Source organism: Rhamphochromis longiceps, linkage group LG2 (assembly GCF_057381845.1).
Source record: "Rhamphochromis longiceps isolate RC_006_pf linkage group LG2, R_longiceps_female_GT1.1, whole genome shotgun sequence".
Lineage (NCBI taxonomy): Eukaryota > Metazoa > Chordata > Actinopteri > Cichliformes > Cichlidae > Rhamphochromis > Rhamphochromis longiceps.
The window spans coordinates 34,472,641-34,493,760 of NC_140558.1; the positions used below are offsets into that span (position 1 = coordinate 34,472,641).

The 21,120-nt window shown below is 40.9% G+C and overlaps 4 protein-coding genes and 2 pseudogenes across 23 annotated transcripts in view; all 6 read left to right on the top strand.

Moving 5' to 3' along the window:
• LOC146677678 (protocadherin gamma-C5-like) overlaps window positions 1-21,120 on the top strand; it is a 285,476-nt gene that overhangs the window by 108,319 nt on the left and 156,037 nt on the right. The gene's annotated exons all lie outside the window — the stretch shown is intronic.
• LOC146677689 (protocadherin gamma-A7-like) lies at window positions 3,377-7,068 on the top strand. Its single transcript, XM_085383409.1, has 3 exons — window positions 3,377-4,077; window positions 5,365-6,117; window positions 7,060-7,068. The coding sequence occupies exons 1-3, from the start codon at window positions 3,706-3,708 to the stop codon at window positions 7,066-7,068; spliced, it is 1,134 nt and encodes a 377-aa protein (XP_085239535.1). The 5' UTR covers window positions 3,377-3,705.
• LOC146677690 (protocadherin gamma-A3 pseudogene) lies at window positions 7,117-10,144 on the top strand (annotated as a pseudogene).
• LOC146677691 (protocadherin gamma-A7-like) lies at window positions 10,647-13,565 on the top strand. Its single transcript, XM_085382536.1, has 2 exons — window positions 10,647-11,397; window positions 12,691-13,565. Exons 1-2 carry the CDS (start codon window positions 11,012-11,014, stop codon window positions 13,502-13,504), a joined length of 1,200 nt encoding a protein of 399 aa, XP_085238662.1. The 5' UTR covers window positions 10,647-11,011; the 3' UTR covers window positions 13,505-13,565.
• Window positions 14,129-17,448, top strand: LOC146677692 (protocadherin gamma-A7-like). The gene is made up of 2 exons (XM_085424741.1): window positions 14,129-14,931; window positions 16,225-17,448. The coding sequence occupies exons 1-2, from the start codon at window positions 14,543-14,545 to the stop codon at window positions 17,036-17,038; spliced, it is 1,203 nt and encodes a 400-aa protein (XP_085280867.1). The 5' UTR covers window positions 14,129-14,542; the 3' UTR covers window positions 17,039-17,448.
• Window positions 17,691-21,002, top strand: LOC146677693 (protocadherin gamma-A3 pseudogene; annotated as a pseudogene).

A 21,120-nucleotide genomic window follows, 5' to 3' on the forward strand; every position in this document is an offset into this window, starting at 1 on the left:
GGACTCTCTGACCATCTCTCTCTGTCCCCGATCCCTGCTTATAGACCTCTAATTCAAAGGTAAAAAAACATCGGTAAAAGCAGTACGAGTGTGGACCGCGGAAGCCACCACGGCCCTACAAGGCTATTTTTGATAACACGAATTGGAGTGTATTTGCAGAAGGATCAGACTTTGAGGGCCACACATGTGCCGTACTCTCATACATACGCTTATGTACTGAGAGTGTAACAACAACAAAGACTATTAATGTGTTCCCGAACCAGAAGCCATGGCTCAACAGTGAGGTGAGAGCCCTACTAAGAGCACGTGACAGCGCCTTCAAATCAGGAGACCAACAAGTCTACAAAGAGGCATGCCAATCTCTGCTTAAAGGCATAAAAGAAGCCAAGTTCAAATACAAACAGCGCATCGAGGAACACTTTAACACAACAATGATGATTCAGCCTACGGAGAGGAGGTTCAGCATCTGAAGCAATGGTGTGACGACAACAACCTGCATCTGAACACAGCCAAGACCAAGGAGATGGTAATCGACTTCAGAAGAACAAAGCGATCTGAGCACTCTACCCTCTACATTGATGGGGAGGAGGTAGAAAGGGTAGAAAGCTTTAAGTTCCTTGGAGTCCACATCTCGGCCGACCTTACCTGGTCCACAAACATCTCCCACCAGGTAGGGAAAGCACAACAAAGGCTGTACTTCCTCAGGAAACTACATCAGGCCCAATTACCCCAAAGACTGCTAGTAAACTTCTACTGCTCCACCATTGAGAGCCTTCTGACCTACTGCTGCACACTCTGGTTCAACTGCTGCACCGCGGAGGACAAGAGGAAACTGCAGCGGGTGGTGAGGACAGCAGAGCGGGCAATCGGCACTTCACTAACTTCCCTCAGAGACATCTATACTGGCAGACTTCAGCAGAAAGCCAGTATCATCATCAAAGACCCCTCGCACCCTGGACACTCACTTTTTCCCCCCCTTCCCTCTGGTAAACGCTACAGGTCCATCAGGTCGAAGACAAACAGACTAAACAGAAGTTTTTACCCACAGGCTGTCAAACATGCCCTACCTCCACCCTGATTGGAGGATAACTGCACTGCCAACACTCATGGACCTTACACCTTATTTATAAACCATATTTGTATTTATACTTCAATGCAACCAACACCCCTACCTCTTTATTATAACCTTATTTAGTATAGCAACCCCCCCCCCCCCCACACACACACACACACACACTCAATGTGCAATATCATTGATCTTACTGCACCTCTCAATGCACCTGCTCCTCAGATGGCATGTATGTGTATTTATATATATGTAAGCGTTTATGTGGAAATATGTGTGTGTTTGTATGTACGCATGCATATATGTATATATACATATATGTATGTATGTGTGTGTATATTTGTATGGGTGTATCCGCATTTTTGCAGGTGCATGTATAACGTACATATCTTTCTTGTGTAAATGTAAATTTGTCTGTTATTGTGTAAATACTTACGCTGTTGTGTACTTCACACACACAGAGTAATGCCAAACTGCCTTTCATTGTTCTTGTAACAGTGACAATAAAAAGCTATTCTATTCTCTTCTAAATGCAGCGCATATTTTTTGGTTTAATTCTATCTAGGTCACAAGAACAGCTCTGTTTCAGCAGTGCTGCTGTAAGATAGGAAAGAATTTCCAGTTTACATAAGTGCTTACTTTAAATATTGAAAGTCTCACTAAGATTCAGTGATTCTAAAAACTGAGGGTAATCTTGTTTTGTCTTGCTTTGGCTTTCAGAATCATCTTGTCCAGAGGGGACATCAACGTTTTAGTTGATTAGTTTTTGTTTTTGTTTTTTTCACCAGGTTCTTAAATCATGACCTTCTTAAATGTTATCACATACTGTCACTAAAATATCTAGATTTTGCACCAAATCCTTAGTGTTTTATGTGATAAATTGTCACAGTTTTTTTTTTTTTTTTTTTTTGTGCACAGTAGTTGCACAACAGTGTTCTAAACATGAGGAGGAACAATCAGTGCAATTAAATTCTCAAACACTAGATTATTAAATCTAAAATATTTTGGTCTGGGTAAAATGCTGCTTCAAAAACTCAAAAGATCAAATTATGGTATTCCATTGTATCGGTATTGCACTTGCAGTGTGTAAAACCAATAAATATGCATGAATTCTATTTTATTTTATTTTATTGCTGTTGTTCTTCAGGATACATACTAACTACTGTCTTTTTTCTTCTTTCTTTTCTTGGTGCATTTCCTGGATGAATCTTCCACTTCAATCTAATAGGTAAGATTATTTTGATTTCCCCTTTTCCCTGAAATCTCACCCCAAACACTAAAATCCTTATCATTGCAATATACAGCCACAATTAATATGAAATTCACAGTTCCCTTTACACAGTACATGATAGTATTTCACCACAACCCATGATCTACATTGACACTAGATATGAAATGTTATGAGTGTTTATACAACAAATATCTCCAGAAATGTTTCATTGAAAGTCATATTGGTGCAGGACTGAGACTGCAGGTAGCAGTCTTGAAACACAGCAGCAACATTACTCTAGTTTGTGTGCGTTGTGTAGTTCTACCCTAGGCTTTATGCTACATGAATATTAATGTGAATATTTCTGGCTTCTGCTGTGGAGTCTTTGCCTAAATAATGCTCAATCATGGTGCACAAAATATTTTGCTCTTCAGCAGGATGCTAATATGTGTGAGGAGGGAAACATGCAAGAAAGTATCAAAACCTATCAAATTTATCCATTCCTTTCAGCTCTACAAAAAATAAAACAAACCAAAAAAAAAAACAAAACAAAAACATACTGCTCTGAAATGTGTCATTATTTTTTCATGCCTCTGGATGAGTGTAGCAGTACTTTCAATGTTGATTCCACTGCTCAAATCTAGGTCATTGGACTCATCAGTTAGACGGATAGATAATCTGATCTAATCTATCTACCCACTCCTTCTCTACTGTATCTTTGTATACATTTGTTCATTTATCTATGTAACCATCTGTCAGCCTGCCTCTCTCTGCAGATATGCAGCTCAGTATGGTTTTACACAGAATCTGTGTGTTTGTCCACACTTCAGTCTCAACATAATGTTTGTCAAATGAATTCGCTCAATCTCTTATACTTTTTAGTCTGCTGCATATATTGTATCAGAAAACGTTGTTGTTGCTGTCAGCCCACTCCATTCACGGCAAATTTTGGACCTACTTAGGTGGTCATAAGATGACTTGTAAACAGAGATAATAATAAAACAGACAGTATATTAATCACCCGTTATGGAAAAAATATGCTTCATTTATTTAACTTATTCGTTTATCTTTTTATTTATGCTTATCGAGATCTTATCGAGATTTTGCTTTCTTTTGCATGGGTGTTGCTAAAAAACAATGTATGTAGTAGTCAGGAAAGGCTAAACAGTGGAGCATCAGTGCTCAGACACCTGCCGTTTTAGTTCATCACTGCTGGTGGTGCTGTTGCCTAAGCAGACTTGTGCAATGCGTATTAAAGACACAAAGTCACCACCCGTCTTTAAAGGAGATAGGCGATGGCTATTAAGCTGTCGTGGCTTTGGGTAAATTTAAAAGAAGACTGTACACACTGCAAAGCCTCTATGATAAATAGCTGGAGCTTTCTGTACCGATGACTGTGTTGTTTTGGACCTGATATTACTGGGAAGAAATGGATAATATGAAGCACAACGGTACCCTGCGTCAGTGGAACGTCTCCATTTTGCTTTTCTTTGTGGTTGCTGCTGTCAATGGACAAATCCGCTATTCTATACCAGAAGAGATGAGGAAAGGACTCTTTGTCGGGGACATTGCAAAAGACCTGGGCTTGGATGTCAGACGGTTGGTATCTGGTCGAGCTCGACTGGTAATAGAAGATGATAATCAATATGTCGTGCTGAACCAGAACAAAGGCCATATCGTTGTCAATGAAAGAATTGACAGAGAACAATTATGCGCTAAGAAATCTCCGTGCAGCTTTAGTCTGGAAATTGTTCTTGAAGAGCCACTCGAATTGTTTTCCATTACTATCGAAATACAAGATATAAATGATCATGCTCCCGTTTTCCCAAAAAAAGAAATTAAATTAGAAATTAGCGAATCGACGCCGACTGGGACTGTGTTTTTGCTTGATAGTGCAGCTGATCCTGACGTAGGGACAAACTCACTGCAGAGTTATTCTTTAAAAGCAAACGAACATTTTGTTCTCAAACAACATACTCGAGCAGATGGGAGTAAATATGCCGAAATGGTGCTTCAGAGTGGTTTGGACCGCGAGAAGCAAAGCAAACATGCGCTCATATTAACGGCTGTCGATGGTGGCGAGCCGCAGATGTCCGGAACGGTAAAAATACACATATCTGTGCTGGATGCAAATGACAACTCGCCCGTTTTTACACAGTCCATATACAAAGCCTCTGTATTGGAAAATGCTTTACGAGGCACAATTATTGCCACAGTCAGTGCAGTAGACGCTGACCAAGGTTACAATGGTAACGTTACATATTCATTCACACACCTAGAAGATGGTTCCGCTTGTCCTTTTGAAATAAATTCCAACACGGGTAAGATTAAACTAGTCGGGGATATCGATTATGAGGCTTCTTCAAATTACGAGATAAACCTCCAAGCAAAAGATCCATGGGGTGTCACAGGAGCCAGCAAGTTAGTGATCGAAATAGTAGATGAAAATGATAACAGTCCAGTAATCACAATGGCTTCCTATTCGGGGAAGATTTCAGAAGATTCTCCTCCTGGCACAGTTGTGGCGTTAATTAGTGTCCAAGATAAAGATTCTGGGAAAAACGGACAGGTGCATTTAACTATAGATGAACATCTGCCTTTCAAAATTAAATCTTCCCTCAGAAACTATTATACATTAATCACTGCGCAAACTCTCGACCGAGAGAAGCTTCCCACGTACAACATTACTCTCACTGCCACTGATGAGGGCTTCCCAGTATTATCGAACAAAAAATCCGTCTATTTAGAAGTTAGCGATATTAATGACAACGCTCCAGTTTTTAGTCAAAGTCTTTACAGCGCTCAGGTAACGGAAAACAATTCTCCAGGTGTCCCTCTGTTGCAGATTAGTGCTACTGATTTGGACCAGGGCCAGAATGCACGTATATCATATTTTCTTTTTGAAGACGAGCTGAATGGAAATCCGGTATCCACATATTTCTCCATTAATACAGAAAGTGGAGTCATTCAGTCTCTGCGTTCACTGGACTATGAACAAGTCAAAGAGTATCAAATACGAGTTAAAGCACAAGATGGTGGGTCACCCCCACAAAGTAGTAACACATCAGTTATTGTACATGTACAGGACCAGAATGACAACCCTCCTCAGGTTCTGTACCCAGTCCAGACTGGTGGCTCTCTGGTGGCTGAAATGGTGCCTCGTTCAGCAGATGTGGGCTATCTGGTGACTAAAGTGGTGGCTGTTGATGTGGACTCTGGACAGAATGCCTGGCTCTGCTATAAACTGCAGAAAGCCACAGACAGGGCGCTGTTTGAAGTGGGTTTACAGAATGGAGAAATCAGAACTATCCGCCAAGTCACTGATAAAGATGCTGTCAAACAAAGACTGACTGTTATAGTGGAGGACAACGGGCAGCCCTCTCGTTCAGCTACAGTCATTGTTAACGTGGCGGTGGCGGACAGCTTCCCTGAAGTGCTGTCGGAGTTCACTGAGTTGACACACGACAAGGAGTACAATGACAACCTGACTTTTTACTTAGTCTTGGCTCTGGCTGTAGTTTCCTTCCTCTTCATCACGTGTTTAGTGGTTATTATATCAGTCAAAATCTACAGGTGGAGACAGTCTCGCATCCTGTATCACTCCAACCTGCCTGTCATTCCATATTATCCACCACGTTACTCAGACACTTTGGGGACAGGGACTCTTCCACATGTGTACAATTACGAGGTGTGCAGGACGACTGACTCCAGAAAGAGTGACTGTAAGTTCGGCAGAGCTGGTAGTCAGAACGTGCTGATAATGGACCCCAGTTCTACAGGAACGATGCAGCGGATACAGAGTGAAAAGAGCATCCTGGATGAACCAGACTCTCCGATAGAGGTTTGTTTATGTTTTACATTTGGGCGCTTGTGTGTCAGTAATCTAGCATTGCTAATAAATAGTTTTAAACTACACTTTTGCTTTAACAGTCATGAAGAGAATTTCTTCTATCATTCCGACTGTAAACAGTATCTGTCTGTAAAACAAAGTGTAACAATAGCTCCTCATTTGAAGATGGTTATACAATTTCACCGACTCCACTCAAGACAAAGTAAACACACTGACAAAAACTTTATCTTTGCGTTATACATAATCAGCGAATAGCCCCCCCCCCCCCCCCCCCCCCCTCCAGTGACATCAAATAAGTGCAATAACTCAGACCTTGGTTAGTATGGATGACGCTGGAAACTTTGTAGGATACAGTGCAAGCATCACGTCTCCGGTTGATTATATTGGCTTGTGTGAACACTAATATATATATATTTTTTTCATCAAATGACAATGTTTGTTTTTATGCAGGGTTAATATAATTACGTCTAAATACTGTAGTAGTTACATTCTGAAATGGAAACGGCTCCACTGTCCTGTCACTGTCCTTGGTGCTGAAGTGCTTTTCTCTGAGATGCAGTCGTCATTATTATCGTTGAGATTTCTAAGACTTTGAAGAGGCCATTCATTTAGGATCCACTTGTATGTTTTATTTATGATGCAGTTAATTATATAAATAATAACAAATAAATAAATAAATAATAAAAAACGACAACCCATAACTTCAGATTCATTTAATAGCAAGCAAGTTTTGCGTTATTATCATTCGTTCTTCTTTAAAATTTACAGGTCACTAGCAATGTGTATTTTTTATGTCATAAGGGGACATGTGACAGTAACTTTGAAATCCGCTGTTATCAAAAAATGTTTTACAAAGAAAAAGAAAGAGGAAAAAGAGAAGAAAGTGCCAGTGGTCTTTTTGCTTTGTGTCACACACTTTTTGCTTTTTTCCAGTTGAATTAATCTTTTTCTAACAGTGAAAGTCAGTATTTTCTGCATTCTTTAATTCACTTAACAGACGTACGTGCCTTCAAAGTGAAATCATTACGTTATTTCTACAGAGATAGTGTGCAGAGTGATGAACGTGGTCATTGGCTTTTCTAGTTTCATATTATACCCTCTAAGTGACGCTGTTGCCTGGTAAATCTATTCTGCCATGCATTTCGAGACAGGGCTGTTTCCACCCCCATCACTGCGTTTTGTAACGGCAGATGATCTGCTTTTCATAGGAGCTGGATCAAATAGAATACACACCTGCTTTTTTATTTAACGTCATATATCGACCTAGGGTGTGTGAGTCTTCCTCTCTAAGTTAAAGCCCTCGATCCATTGCTCGGTTTTGGTTTTTAAGACCTGTTTTCAAAAATGGCATTTGGAGTAGAACATCGAGACCGAGTTGTAAGATGGCGAACGCGACTTACAGCCAGCCTGTTTGTTTTTCACGTCCTTTTTCTTTATCGAGCGGAGGCACAGATCCGATATTCGATCCCAGAGGAGCTGAAAACAGGGTCCCTTGTTGGAAATGTGGCACAAGATCTTGGCTTGGATCTAAAAAGGCTTCGTTCTGGACGGGCCCGTATCGTTACGGGAGAAAGCATTCAGTACACAGAGCTGAAAACAGACAAAGGGACTTTAGTTGTGAATGAGAGAATAGACCGAGAGCAGCTTTGTGGGGATTTGACTCCATGTAGCTTTACCTTTGAGATTTTATTGGAAAAACCGATGGAGCTGCACCCTGTGACGATAGAGGTATTGGATGTAAATGATAACGCTCCCACTTTTCAGAACAGTCACTTGGAATTTGAAATAAGCGAATCTGCTGCGCTCGGTTCCCGTTTTGTGCTGGAGAGTGCGGAGGACGCTGATGTTGGGCAAAACAGTCTGCAGAACTACATTTTAACTCCGACAGACAATTTTGTGTTGAAACAATATGTTAATCCGGATGGAAGTAAATATGCTGAAATGATGCTTCAGAAGCCTTTAGACAGAGAGGTACAGCCACGCCTATCTTTAAAACTGTTGGCCGTTGATGGTGGAAATCCACAGAAATCTGGGACAGTAAATATAGAGGTAAACGTATTAGATGCGAATGACAATGCTCCGGTGTTTAATCAATCCTTATATAAGGCCGCGGTGATTGAAAATGCCCCAAAAGGCACGCATGTTGTTACAGTGAATGCGAGCGACATTGATACCGGTTCAAATGGAAAAGTGGCATATTACTTTTCAAAATCAAAGGCAGGGATAGCTGATTTATTCGATATAGATGAAGCTACTGGTCGAATATATGTGGCAAAGGAAATCGACTTTGAAATGGACAAAAAGATTGAGTTCAGAGTTGAAGCGAAAGATCAAGGGGGACTGACAGATTCTAGTAAAGTTGAAATTGAGGTCTTGGATATAAACGATAATGCACCGGTCATTAACGTGATGTCATTCACTAGTCCTGTGTCAGAAGACTCAGCTCCGGGTACCACTCTTGGCATTATTAATGTGAAAGATCTTGATTCGGGTGAAAACGGACAGGTAAGGTGCACGATCGAAGGCAGTGTTCCTTTTAAAATTAAATCCAATGTGAGAAGTTATTATACACTGATAACTGATGCTGCCTTAGATCGTGAAAGTTTGCCAGAATTTAACATCACCGTTATTGCCTCAGACGCGGGCTCCCCTCCGCTGTCAACCAGAAAAACTTTTAATCTAAAGGTGTCAGATGTTAATGACAATTCCCCAAAATTTCCTCGAAATTTTTATAGGGCTTGGATTGTGGAAAATAACTCTCCTGGTCTTTCTATCATGACTGTTAATGCTAAAGACCCCGATGAAAACCAAAACGCCCGCGTTTCCTACATTTTGGAAGATTGTGAGATTAATGGGTCTCCAGTATCTGAATACGTTTCTGTTAATGCAGAAAGTGGAGTGGTGCATGCAGTGCGTTCGTTTGACTATGAGCAAATCAAACAACTGTTATTCATTGTAAAAGCGCAGGATGGAGGCTCTCCTCCACTCAGCAGCAATGTGACTGTGAAAATAATGATCCAAGACCAGAATGACAACCCCCCTCAGGTTCTGTACCCAGTCCAGACTGGTGGCTCTCTGGTGGCTGAAATGGTGCCTCGTTCAGCAGATGTGGGCTATCTGGTGACTAAAGTGGTGGCTGTTGATGTGGACTCTGGACAGAATGCCTGGCTCTCCTATAAACTGCAGAAAGCCACAGACAGGGCGCTGTTTGAAGTGGGCTTGCAGAATGGAGAAATCAGAACTATCCGCCAAGTCACTGATAAAGATGCTGTCAAACAAAGACTGACTGTTATAGTGGAGGACAACGGGCAGCCCTCTCGTTCAGCTACAGTCATTGTTAACGTGGCGGTGGCAGATAGCTTCCCTGAAGTGCTGTCGGAGTTCACTGAGTTGACACATGACAAGGAGTACAATGACAACCTGACTTTTTACTTGGTCCTGGCTCTGGCTGTAGTTTCCTTCCTCTTCATCACGTGTTTAGTGGTTATTATATCAGTCAAAATCTACAGGTGGAGACAGTCTCGCATCCTGTATCACTCCAACCTGCCTGTCATTCCATATTATCCACCACGTTACTCAGACACTTTGGGCACAGGGACTCTGCCACATGTGTACAATTACGAGGTGTGCAGGACGACTGACTCCAGAAAGAGTGACTGTAAGTTCGGCAGAGCTGGTAGTCAGAACGTGCTGATAATGGACCCCAGTTCTACAGGAACGATGCAGCGGATACAGAGTGAAAAGAGCATCCTGGATGAACCAGACTCTCCTCTAGAGGTTTGTCATTTCATATAGACACATCTGTTCCTTATCCTTTATGTAATTGCTTCAATGAAATAGCTTCTTAATGTTGCAAAATTTCCAGCAACAAGAACAGAGTCTTAGTTTACATTAGCAGTCAGGTAATTCTAGGTTACCACAATTGACACATTCTCCACACATCCTCCAGAGTAATCAGGGGTAGAGGCCAATATTTTTCTTTTAGTATAAATAAATGGGTTTTAATGTTCTAAACATGTCTTTGCAGTGTCTTCTGACATTTTGTTTAATGATATTATTTGGTTTCCACAACATTCTAAAGAACGAGACTACCCTGAAAGTTTAGTAAAAAACATTTTAATGTTAAGCAGAGCAATCATTCACACATATCTTAATAGCATTCTTATGTTATGTCTTTCCCATGAAAACATTTCATGACAAGACAGTTGAGTGCCAAAATATTTTCTAGTGATTCTAAATTAGTCATTATAAGATCCTGAGGACACATGAATTATTTTAGCAACTGATATATAGATTTATACATATATTCCTTAAAAAGTAATACTTCCATTTTCTTTCTCTTTTTTCCTTTTTTTTATTTTTATTTTTTTTATTTTTTGTTGCAACGGTTTCTTCTGTTTACCGGGTTTAGAAATTACTTGAATGATAATCTCTCATTATTCTAGTGGGTCCATTTTAACTATATCTCCTCACAAAATTCGTTGCGACATACATGCTGAAGTGAAAATATTTTATTGAACATGGTGTTTTGATATCATTTCATATTGATTTCCACGCAAGATAAAATGTGTTGATGTTGGGTTTGCGGTGTTGCTTCTGAAATTCAGGAATCATATGACTTCCACGTTTTATACTCTAAGGGACGCTGTTGGCCAGTTAAATATTTTCGGTCTTTCGTTGTCATCCAGTCCATCCCCTCAGTGATCATACATTAAGGGCAGCTCATTGTCTTTTGTCAAGATTTCGTTTGAACGAGGACTCACAACTTTATAAAGGTTGTTGACAATTGTAAATGTAGCTTCAGGGATGATAGACTAGGACATTATTTAAACTACCTGAACGGAAAAATCGTTCGTTCTATACATATATATATTCTGTCTGAGTGATGGCGACTTTAACATGCCTGAGTTGCGTATCCGAATGGCGATCACTTTGTGGAGTACGACGTCACATAGGATTTCTTCTGTTGCTGCTTCTTGCTGTTAACATGGTAGGTGGTCAGATTCGGTATTCTATACCTGAGGAGATGAAGAAAGGCTCTGTTATTGGTAATGTGGCGCAGGATCTTGGCTTGGATCTGAAAAGGCTCCGCTCAGGGCGGGCCCGTATCGTGACCGGAGAAAACGTTCACTACACCGAGCTGCAGACAGACAAAGGGATTCTGGTCGTGAATGAGAGAATAGACCGAGAGCAGCTTTGTGGGGACGTAACGCCGTGTAGTTTCAGCTTTGAGATGATTTTAGAAAATCCGATTGAACTACACAGAATAACTGTCGAGGTTTTGGATATAAATGATCACGCACCTGTCTTCCCAAACAAAGATAAACCCATCAATTTTGAAATAAGCGAATCAGCTGCAGTTGGAGTACGTTTTCCTCTGCAGAGCGCGCAGGATCTAGATGTGGGCCAAAACGCACTGCAAAATTATATTCTGTCCCCAAACGACAATTTTATATTGAAACAACATTCAAATCCAGATGGAAGAAAATATGTTGAAATGGTGCTCCAGAAACCTTTAGACAGAGAGCGACACCCGCATTTCTCTTTGAAATTAATCGCAGTTGATGGAGGAACACCGCAGAGATCTGGTACAGTAAATATAGATGTGACTGTGTTAGACGCCAACGACAATATTCCAGTTTTTAATCAATCAGTGTACAAAGCATCTGTGTTGGAAAACACAAAAACAGGGACTAGTATCATTACAGTAAATGCCACAGACGCAGACAGTGGATCATATGGACACATTACATACAGTTTATCCGAAATGAAAGAAAGTGCAGCGGACATTTTTAGAATTAATGAAAACACCGGAATAATTTACGTGTCTGGTCAGATTGACTACGAGAAAGACAAAAAATACGAGTTGAGGGTAGAGGCAAAGGATCACGGTGGACTAACTGGGACAAGTAAAGTTATATTTGATGTTATTGATGTTAATGATAATGCTCCTATTATAAATGTAATGTCATTTTCTAGTCCCCTGTCCGAGGATTCCCGACCTGGTACAACCATAGCCGTTTTAAATATAAAAGACGCAGATTCTGAGAGAAATGGGCAAATTAAATGTTCGATTGATGGTAAACTTCCCTTTAAAATTGAAACATCTCTGACAAATTATTACAATTTGGTCTCAGATCAACACTTTGACAGAGAATCCGTCTCAGAATATAACATACCAATTAAAGCCACCGATTTTGGGTCTCCCCCTCTGTCTAGTTCAACAAAATTGCATCTAAAAATCTCTGACGTCAATGACAACGCACCATTATTTGATAAAAACAGCTATACTGCTTATATCACAGAGAATAACTCTCCTGGTTTTTACATATTTACTGTGAGTGCGCGGGACTGTGATTGGAATCAAAATGCTAGAATCTCATATGTTTTAGAGGACACACAGGTCAGTGGGAGTCCAGTTTCTACTTATGTGTCTTTAAATTCTGAAACTGGTGTTCTTAACGCGGTTCGCACCTTTGATTATGAGCAAATCAAACACCTTGCATTAGTAATTAAAGCACAAGATGGAGGCTCTCCTCCACTCAGCAGCAACGTGACTGTGAAAATAATGATCCAAGACCAGAACGACAACCCCCCTCAGGTTCTGTACCCAGTCCAGACTGGTGGCTCTCTGGTGGCTGAAATGGTTCCTCGTTCAGCAGATGTGGGCTATCTGGTGACTAAAGTGGTGGCTGTTGATGTGGACTCTGGACAGAATGCCTGGCTCTCCTACAAACTGCAGAAAGCCACAGACAGGGCGCTGTTTGAAGTGGGTTTACAGAATGGAGAAATCAGAACTATCCGCCAAGTCACTGATAAAGATGCTGTCAAACAAAGACTGACTGTTATAGTGGAGGACAACGGGCAGCCCTCTCGTTCTGCTACAGTCATCGTTAACGTGGCGGTGGCGGACAGCTTCCCTGAAGTGCTGTCGGAGTTCACTGAGTTGACCCACGACAAGGAGTACAATGACAACCTGACTTTTTACTTAGTCTTGGCTCTGGCTGTAGTTTCCTTCCTCTTCATCACGTGTTTAGTGGTTATTATATCAGTCAAAATCTACAGGTGGAGACAGTCTCGCATCCTGTATCACTCCAACCTGCCTGTCATTCCATATTATCCACCACGTTACTCAGACACTTTGGGGACAGGAACTCTCCCCCATGTGTACAATTACGAGGTGTGCAGGACGACTGACTCCAGAAAGAGTGACTGTAAGTTCGGCAGAGCTGGTAGTCAGAACGTGCTGATAATGGACCCCAGTTCTACAGGAACGATGCAGCGGATACAGAGTGAAAAGAGCATCCTGGATGAACCAGACTCTCCTCTAGAGGTCAGTCAAAGAATATTTCTGTATTTATTCTCCTTCTTTGTTTGATTACTCTGATGAAAAGCTTGGCAGCATTACACATTTCTCAGCACCAAGGACAGCGTCTCAGTTTTCCTCTGCATATAGGTAGGCCTACAAAATTTCTGTAAAAGGTCTTACATAGTTAATTTCTTAGTTAATTTTTAAAAGAAAGTTCTCCCTAAAAGTCCCTAATAGTTTCCAGTAATTCATATACTGAAGCTGTGCTGGAGAAAAGATTAATGATCATACTCCCAGTGTTTGTGCAATGTTTTGTGCTTGCTTATTGCATCCCCATAAGACGATAAAAATGACATTGTCAAAGTAAAATACTAAAAAGAAGCAGAAATAAGTCAGCCACGTATTTCTGAAGAGCAACGTTATTTTTCCTGAACCCTGCGAAGGAACAAAAAAAAAAAGGTTTTCTGTTACTCATCTCTACTTGCTTAACCTGTTTAATTATGCTGATATTGTTTTTACTCTTTCTAAGAATTTGAAGCCAGGGAATTATTTTAGTTTCTGGTTATCATGATCTTTCGACTGGTGTATCTATATTTCTTTTCTGAGAGTAGCAGTTCTATTCTAGTGATTTTGTTCCCCTGGTTCTTAGCACTGTTGTTCAGCTGGTAGATAATGTAATTAAAACTTCTCTTGTTTGTGGTAGATCGTTCTCAATTTAACTTTTCTACTCACTATTAGTTGTATACACTCTTCAGTGAAAAATTATTTTATTAATGAAAGTAATTTCATATTGATCCCCACGGCTTAGATCGTTGTCACACAGATTCAAGTCTCGTGTGATTTCTACCTTTTAGACTCTAAGGGACGCTGTTGGCCGCTGAAATATTTTCTCTGTTATGTTGTCATTCAGTCCATCCTCTCAGAAATCACACGGTGAGGACGGCTTTCTGTGTTTTGCCGAGGGTTCATGTGAACGAAGTCTCACAGATTTCCGTTTAACGGTGGAGAACAATTTTATGAGCCAACCAGCTACTGGTATACTAGGGTCTTTTTGTTACTGCCTAAAGAGACGATTTTTTCTTTCTTTGTATCTTTTTTGTATGAGTAATGGCGCCTGTAAGACGTCTACATTACATATCACCAGGGTGGGAATCATTTTGTGGAGTACGACGTCGCATAGGATCGCTTCTGTTGCTGCTTCTTGCGGTTAACATGGTAGGTGGTCAGATTCGGTATTCTATACCTGAGGAGATGAAGAAAGGCTCTGTTATTGGTAATGTGGCGCAGGATCTTGGCTTGGATCTGAAAAGGCTCAGCTCAGGGCAGGCCCGTATCGTGACCGGAGAAAATGTTCACTACACCGAGCTGCAGAAAGACAAAGGGATTCTGGTCGTGAATGAGAGAATAGACCGAGAGCAGCTTTGTGGGGACGTAACGCCGTGTAGTTTCAGCTTTGAGATGATTTTGGAAAACCCGATGGAACTACACAGAATAACTGTCGAGGTTTTGGACATAAATGATCACGCACCTGTCTTCCCAAACAAAGATAAACCCATCAGTTTTGAAATAAGCGAATCAGCTGCAGTTGGAGTACGTTTTCCTCTGCAGAGCGCGGAGGATCTAGATGTAGGCCAAAACGCTCTGCAAAATTATATTCTGTCCCCAAACGACAATTTTATATTGAAACAACATTCAAATCCAGATGGTGGTAAATATGTTGAAATGGTGCTCCAGAAACTTTTAGACAGAGAGCGACACCCGCATTTCTCTTTGAAATTAATCGCAGTTGATGGAGGAACACCGCAGAGATCTGGTACAGTAAGTATAGATGTGACTGTGTTAGACGCCAACGACAACGATCCAGTTTTTAATCAATCAGTGTACAAAGCATCTGTTTTGGAAAACACAAAAACAGGGACTAGTATCATTACAGTAAATGCCACAGACGCAGACAGTGGATTAAATGGACACATTACATACAGTTTGTCCAAAATGAAAGGAAGTGTAGCAGAAATATTTACGATTGATGAAAAGACGGGAACAATCTACGTGTCTGGTCAGATAGATTATGAAAAATACCGAAAATACGAGTTGAGGGTAGAGGCAAAGGATCACGGTGGACTAACTGGGACAAGTAAAGTTATATTTGATGTTACTGATGTTAATGATAATGAACCTATTATACATGTAATGTCATTTTCTAGTCCCCTGTCAGAGGATGCAATTCCCGGGACAACTATTGCAATTTTGAATATAAAAGACGCAGATTCTGAGAGAAATGGGCAAATTAAATGTTCGATTGATGGTAAACTTCCCTTTAAAATTGAAACATCTCTGACAAATTATTACAATTTGGTCTCAGATCAACACTTTGACAGAGAATCCGTCTCAGAATATAACATAACAATTACAGCCACCGATTTTGGGTCTCCCCCTCTGTCTAGTTCAACAAAATTGCATCTAAAAATCTCTGACGTCAACGACAACGCACCATTATTTGATAAAAACAGCTATACTGCTTATATCACAGAGAATAACTCTCCTGGAATTTCCATATTTACTGTGAGTGCACGGGACTCTGATTGGAATCAAAACGCTAGAATCTCATATGTTTTAGAGGACACACAGGTCGGTGGGAGTCCAGTTTCTACTTATGTGTCTTTAAACTCAGAAACTGGATTTCTTAACGCGGTTCGCACCTTTGATTATGAGCAAATCAAACAGTTTGAGTTAGTAATTAAAGCGCAGGATGGAGGCTCTCCTCCACTCAGCAGCAACGTGACTGTGAAAATAATGATCCAAGACCAGAATGACAACCCCCCACAGGTTCTGTACCCAGTCCAAACTGGTGGCTCTCTGGTGGCTGAAATGGTTCCTCGTTCAGCAGATGTGGGCTATCTGGTGACTAAAGTGGTGGCTGTTGATGTGGACTCTGGACAGAATGCCTGGCTCTCCTACAAACTGCAGAAAGCCACAGACAGGGCGCTGTTTGAAGTGGGCTTACAGAATGGAGAAATCAGAACTATCCGCCAAGTCACTGATAAAGATGCTGTCAAACAAAGACTGACTGTTATAGTGGAGGACAACGGGCAGCCCTCTCGTTCTGCTACAGTCATCGTTAACGTGGCGGTGGCGGACAGCTTCCCTGAAGTGCTGTCGGAGTTCACTGAGTTGACCCACGACAAGGAGTACAATGACAACCTGACTTTTTACTTAGTCTTGGCTCTGGCTGTAGTTTCCTTCCTCTTCATCACGTGTTTAGTGGTTATTATATCAGTCAAAATCTACAGGTGGAGACAGTCTCGCATCCTGTATCACTCCAACCTGCCTGTCATTCCATATTATCCACCACGTTACTCAGACACTTTGGGGACAGGAACTCTCCCCCATGTGTACAATTACGAGGTGTGCAGGACGACTGACTCCAGAAAGAGTGACTGTAAGTTCGGCAGAGCTGGTAGTCAGAACGTGCTGATAATGGACCCCAGTTCTACAGGAACGATGCAGCGGATACAGAGTGAAAAGAGCATCCTGGATGAACCAGACTCTCCTCTAGAGGTCAGTCAAAGAATATTTCTGTATTTATACTCCTTCTTTGTTTGATTGCTCTGATGAAAAGCTTGGCAGCATTACACATTTCTCAGCACCAAGGACAGCGTCTCAGTTTTTAGGCCTAACTATATACCTGCATATAGGTAGGCCTAAAAAGCTTTTTTAAAAGGTCTTACATAGTTAATTTTTAAAAGAAAGTTCTCCCTAAAAGTCCCTAATAGTTTCCAGTAATTCATATACTGAAGCTGTGCTGGAGAAAAGATTAATGATCATACTCCCAGTGTTTGTGCAATGTTTTGTGCTTGCTTATTGCATCCCCATAAGACGATAAAAATGACATTGTCAAAGTAAAATACTAAAAAGAAGCAGAAATAAGTCAGCCACGTATTTCTGAAGAGCAACGTTATTTTTCCTGAAGCCTGCGAAGAAACAAAAAAAAAGGTTTTCTGTTACTCATCTCTACTTGCTTAACCTGTTTAGTTATGCTGATATCGTTTTTACTCTTTCTAAGAATTTGAAGCCAGGGAATTATTTTAGTTTCTGGTTATCATGATCTTTCGACTGGTGTATCTATATTTCTTTTCTGAGAGTAGCAGTTCTATTCTAGTGATTTTGTTCCCCTGGTTCTCAGCACTGTTGTTCAGCTGGTAGATAATGTAATTAAAACTTCTCTTGTTTGTGGTAGATCGTTCTCAATTTAACTTTTCCACTCACTATTAGTTGTATACACTCTTCAGTGAAAAATTATTTTATTAATGAAAGTAATTTCATATTGATCCCCACGGCTTAGATCGTTGTTACAAAGATTCAAGTCTCGTGTGATTTCTACCTTTTAGACTCTAAGGGACGCTGTTGGCCGCTGAAATAATATCTCTGTTTTGTTGTCATTCAGTCCATCCTCTCAGAAATCACACGGCGAGGACGGCTTTCTGTGTTTTGCCGAGGGTTCATGTGAACGAAGTCTCACAGATTTCCGTTTAACGGTGGAGAACAATTTTATGAGCCAACCAGCTACTGGTATACTAGGGTCTTTTTGTTACTGCCTAAAGAGACGATTTTTTCTTTCTTTGTATCTTTTTTGTATGAGTAATGGCGCCTGTAAGACGTCTACATTACATATCACCAGGGTGGGAATCATTTTGTGGAGTACGACGTCGCATAGGATCGCTTCTGTTGCTGCTTCTTGCGGTTAACATGGTAGGTGGTCAGATTCGGTATTCTATACCTGAGGAGATGAAGAAAGGCTCTGTTATCGGTAATTTGGCGCAGGATCTTGGCTTGGATCTGAAAAGGCTCAGCTCAGGGCGGGCCCGTATCGTGACCGGAGAAAATGTTCACTACACCGAGCTGCAGACAGACAAAGGGATTCTGGTCGTGAATGAGAGAATAGACCGAGAGCAGCTTTGTGGGGACGTAACGCCGTGTAGTTTCAGCTTTGAAATGATTTTGGAAAACCCGATGGAACTACACAGAATAACTGTCGAGGTTTTGGATATAAATGATCACGCGCCTGTCTTCCCAAACAAAGATAAACCCATCAGTTTTGAAATAAGCGAATCAGCTGCAGTTGAAGTACGTTTTCCTCTGCAGAGCGCGGAGGATCTAGATGTAGGCCAAAACGCTCTGCTAAATTATATTCTGTCCCCAAACGACAATTTTATATTGAAACAACATTCAAATCCAGATGGTGGTAAATATGTTGAAATGGTGCTCCAGAAACCTTTAGACAGAGAGCGACACCCGCATTTCTCTTTGAAATTAATCGCAGTTGATGGAGGAACACCGCAGAGATCTGGTACAGTAAATATAGATGTGACTGTGTTAGACGCCAACGACAATATTCCAGTTTTTAATCAATCAGTGTACAAAGCATCTGTGTTGGAAAACACAAAAACAGGGACTAGTATCATTACAGTAAATGCCACAGACGCAGACAGTGGATTAAATGGACACATTACATACAGTTTGTCCAAAATGAAAGGAAGTGTAGCAGAAATATTTACGATTGATGAAAAGACGGGAACAATCTACGTGTCTGGTCAGATAGATTATGAAAAATACCGAAAATACGAGTTGAGGGTAGAGGCAAAAGATCACGGTGGACTAACTGGGACAAGTAAAGTTATATTTGATGTTATTGATGTTAATGATAATGCTCCTATTATAAATGTAATGTCATTTTCTAGTCCCCTGTCAGAGGATGCAACTCCCGGGACAACTATTGCAATTTTGAATATAAAAGACACAGATTCTGAGAGAAATGGGCAAATTAAATGTTCGATTGATGGTAAACTTCCCTTTAAAATTGAAACATCTCTGACAAATTATTACAATTTGGTCTCAGATCAACACTTTGACAGAGAATCCGTCTCAGAATATAACATAACAATTAAAGCCACCGATTTTGGGTCTCCCCCTCTGTCTAGTTCAACAAAATTGCATCTAAAAATCTCTGACATCAATGACAATGCACCATTATTTGATAAAAACAGCTATACTGCTTATATCACAGAGAATAACTCTCCTGGAATTTCCATATTCACTGTGAGTGCGCGGGACTCTGATTGGAATCAAAATGCTAGAATCTCATATCTTTTAGAGGAAAAACAGATCAGTGGGAGTCCAGTTTCTACTTATGTGTCTCTAAACAGTGAAGCTGGGGTTCTTAACGCGGTTCGCACCTTTGATTATGAGCAAATCAAACAGTTTGAGTTAGTAATAAAAGCACAGGATGGAGGCTCTCCTCCACTCAGCAGCAACGTGACTGTGAAAATAATGATCCGGGACCAGAACGACAACCCCCCTCAAGTTCTGTACCCAGTCCAGACTGGTGGCTCTCTGGTGGCTGAAATGGTTCCTCGTTCAGCAGATGTGGGCTATCTGGTGACTAAAGTGGTGGCTGTTGATGTGGACTCTGGACAGAATGCCTGGCTCTCCTACAAACTGCAGAAAGCCACAGACAGGGCGCTGTTTGAAGTGGGCTTACAGAATGGAGAAATCAGAACTATCCGCCAAGTCACTGATAAAGATGCTGTCAAACAAAGACTGACTGTTATAGTGGAGGACAACGGGCAGCCCTCTCGTTCTGCTACAGTCATCGTTAACGTGGCGGTGGCGGACAGCTTCCCTGAAGTGCTGTCGGAGTTCACTGAGTTGACCCACGACAAGGAGTACAATGACAACCTGACTTTTTACTTAGTCTTGGCTCTGGCTGTAGTTTCCTTCCTCTTCATCACGTGTTTAGTGGTTATTATATCAGTCAAAATCTACAGGTGGAGACAGTCTCGCATCCTGTATCACTCCAACCTGCCTGTCATTCCATATTATCCACCACGTTACTCAGACACTTTGGGGACAGGGACTCTTCCCCATGTGTACAATTACGAGGTGTGCAGGACGACTGACTCCAGAAAGAGTGACTGTAAGTTCGGCAGAGCTGGTAGTCAGAACGTGCTGATTATGGACCCCAGTTCTACAGGAACGATGCAGCGGATACAGAGTGAAAAGAGCATCCTGGATGAACCAGACTCTCCTCTAGAGGTCAGTCAGAGGATATTTTTATATCTGTTCTCGTACTGTATGTAATTACTCTGATGAAAGGCTTTGCAGCATTACACATTTCTCAGCACCAAGGACAGCGTCTCAGATTTCCTCTGCATAAAGGCAGGCGTATATAGCTTCTGTAAAAGGTCTTATATAGTTAATTTTTAAAGGAATATCCTCTTATAAAGTCCCTAATAGTTTCCAGTTGTTTTTTATATCCAAATGTCTTTGTTTATAGAGTACTGATGATCACACTCCAAGTGTTTGTGCAATGTTTCCTGGCAGTGTTTTACTTGCTTACCATTCTCTTGCCATAGTTATGAAGATATTTCAAGTGGAGCCTTGAAAGGTAAAATATTAGCAAAAGTAGAAAGAAGGTATGCGTTTCTTAAAAGCATTCTTACTTTCTTGTGGAGTCCATATGCTCATCCAATGTCTATTCAATTACTCAACTCATTCATACCGACTTATTTTATAGTGCTTATGCTTTCGATGCTGCCTAAGTCGCCGTAAGACTTTGCATTCACTGAATTATGTCAGAATCAGATAATCATTACATTAGGACTGATATATCTATAGTTTACTCTAAG

Coding starts and splice junctions, on each gene's coding strand:
- LOC146677689 (XM_085383409.1), top strand. CDS start 3,706: ATGGATAATATGAAGCACAACGGTACCCTGCGTCAGTGGAACGTCTCC. Junction 4,078..5,364: donor TTACTATCGAAATACAAGAT/ATAAATGATCAT, acceptor CATGTACAGGAC/CAGAATGACAACCCTCCTCA.
- LOC146677691 (XM_085382536.1), top strand. CDS start 11,012: ATGGCGACTTTAACATGCCTGAGTTGCGTATCCGAATGGCGATCACTT. Junction 11,398..12,690: donor ATTGAACTACACAGAATAAC/TGTCGAGGTTTT, acceptor CGTGACTGTGAA/AATAATGATCCAAGACCAGA.
- LOC146677692 (XM_085424741.1), top strand. CDS start 14,543: ATGGCGCCTGTAAGACGTCTACATTACATATCACCAGGGTGGGAATCA. Junction 14,932..16,224: donor ATGGAACTACACAGAATAAC/TGTCGAGGTTTT, acceptor CGTGACTGTGAA/AATAATGATCCAAGACCAGA.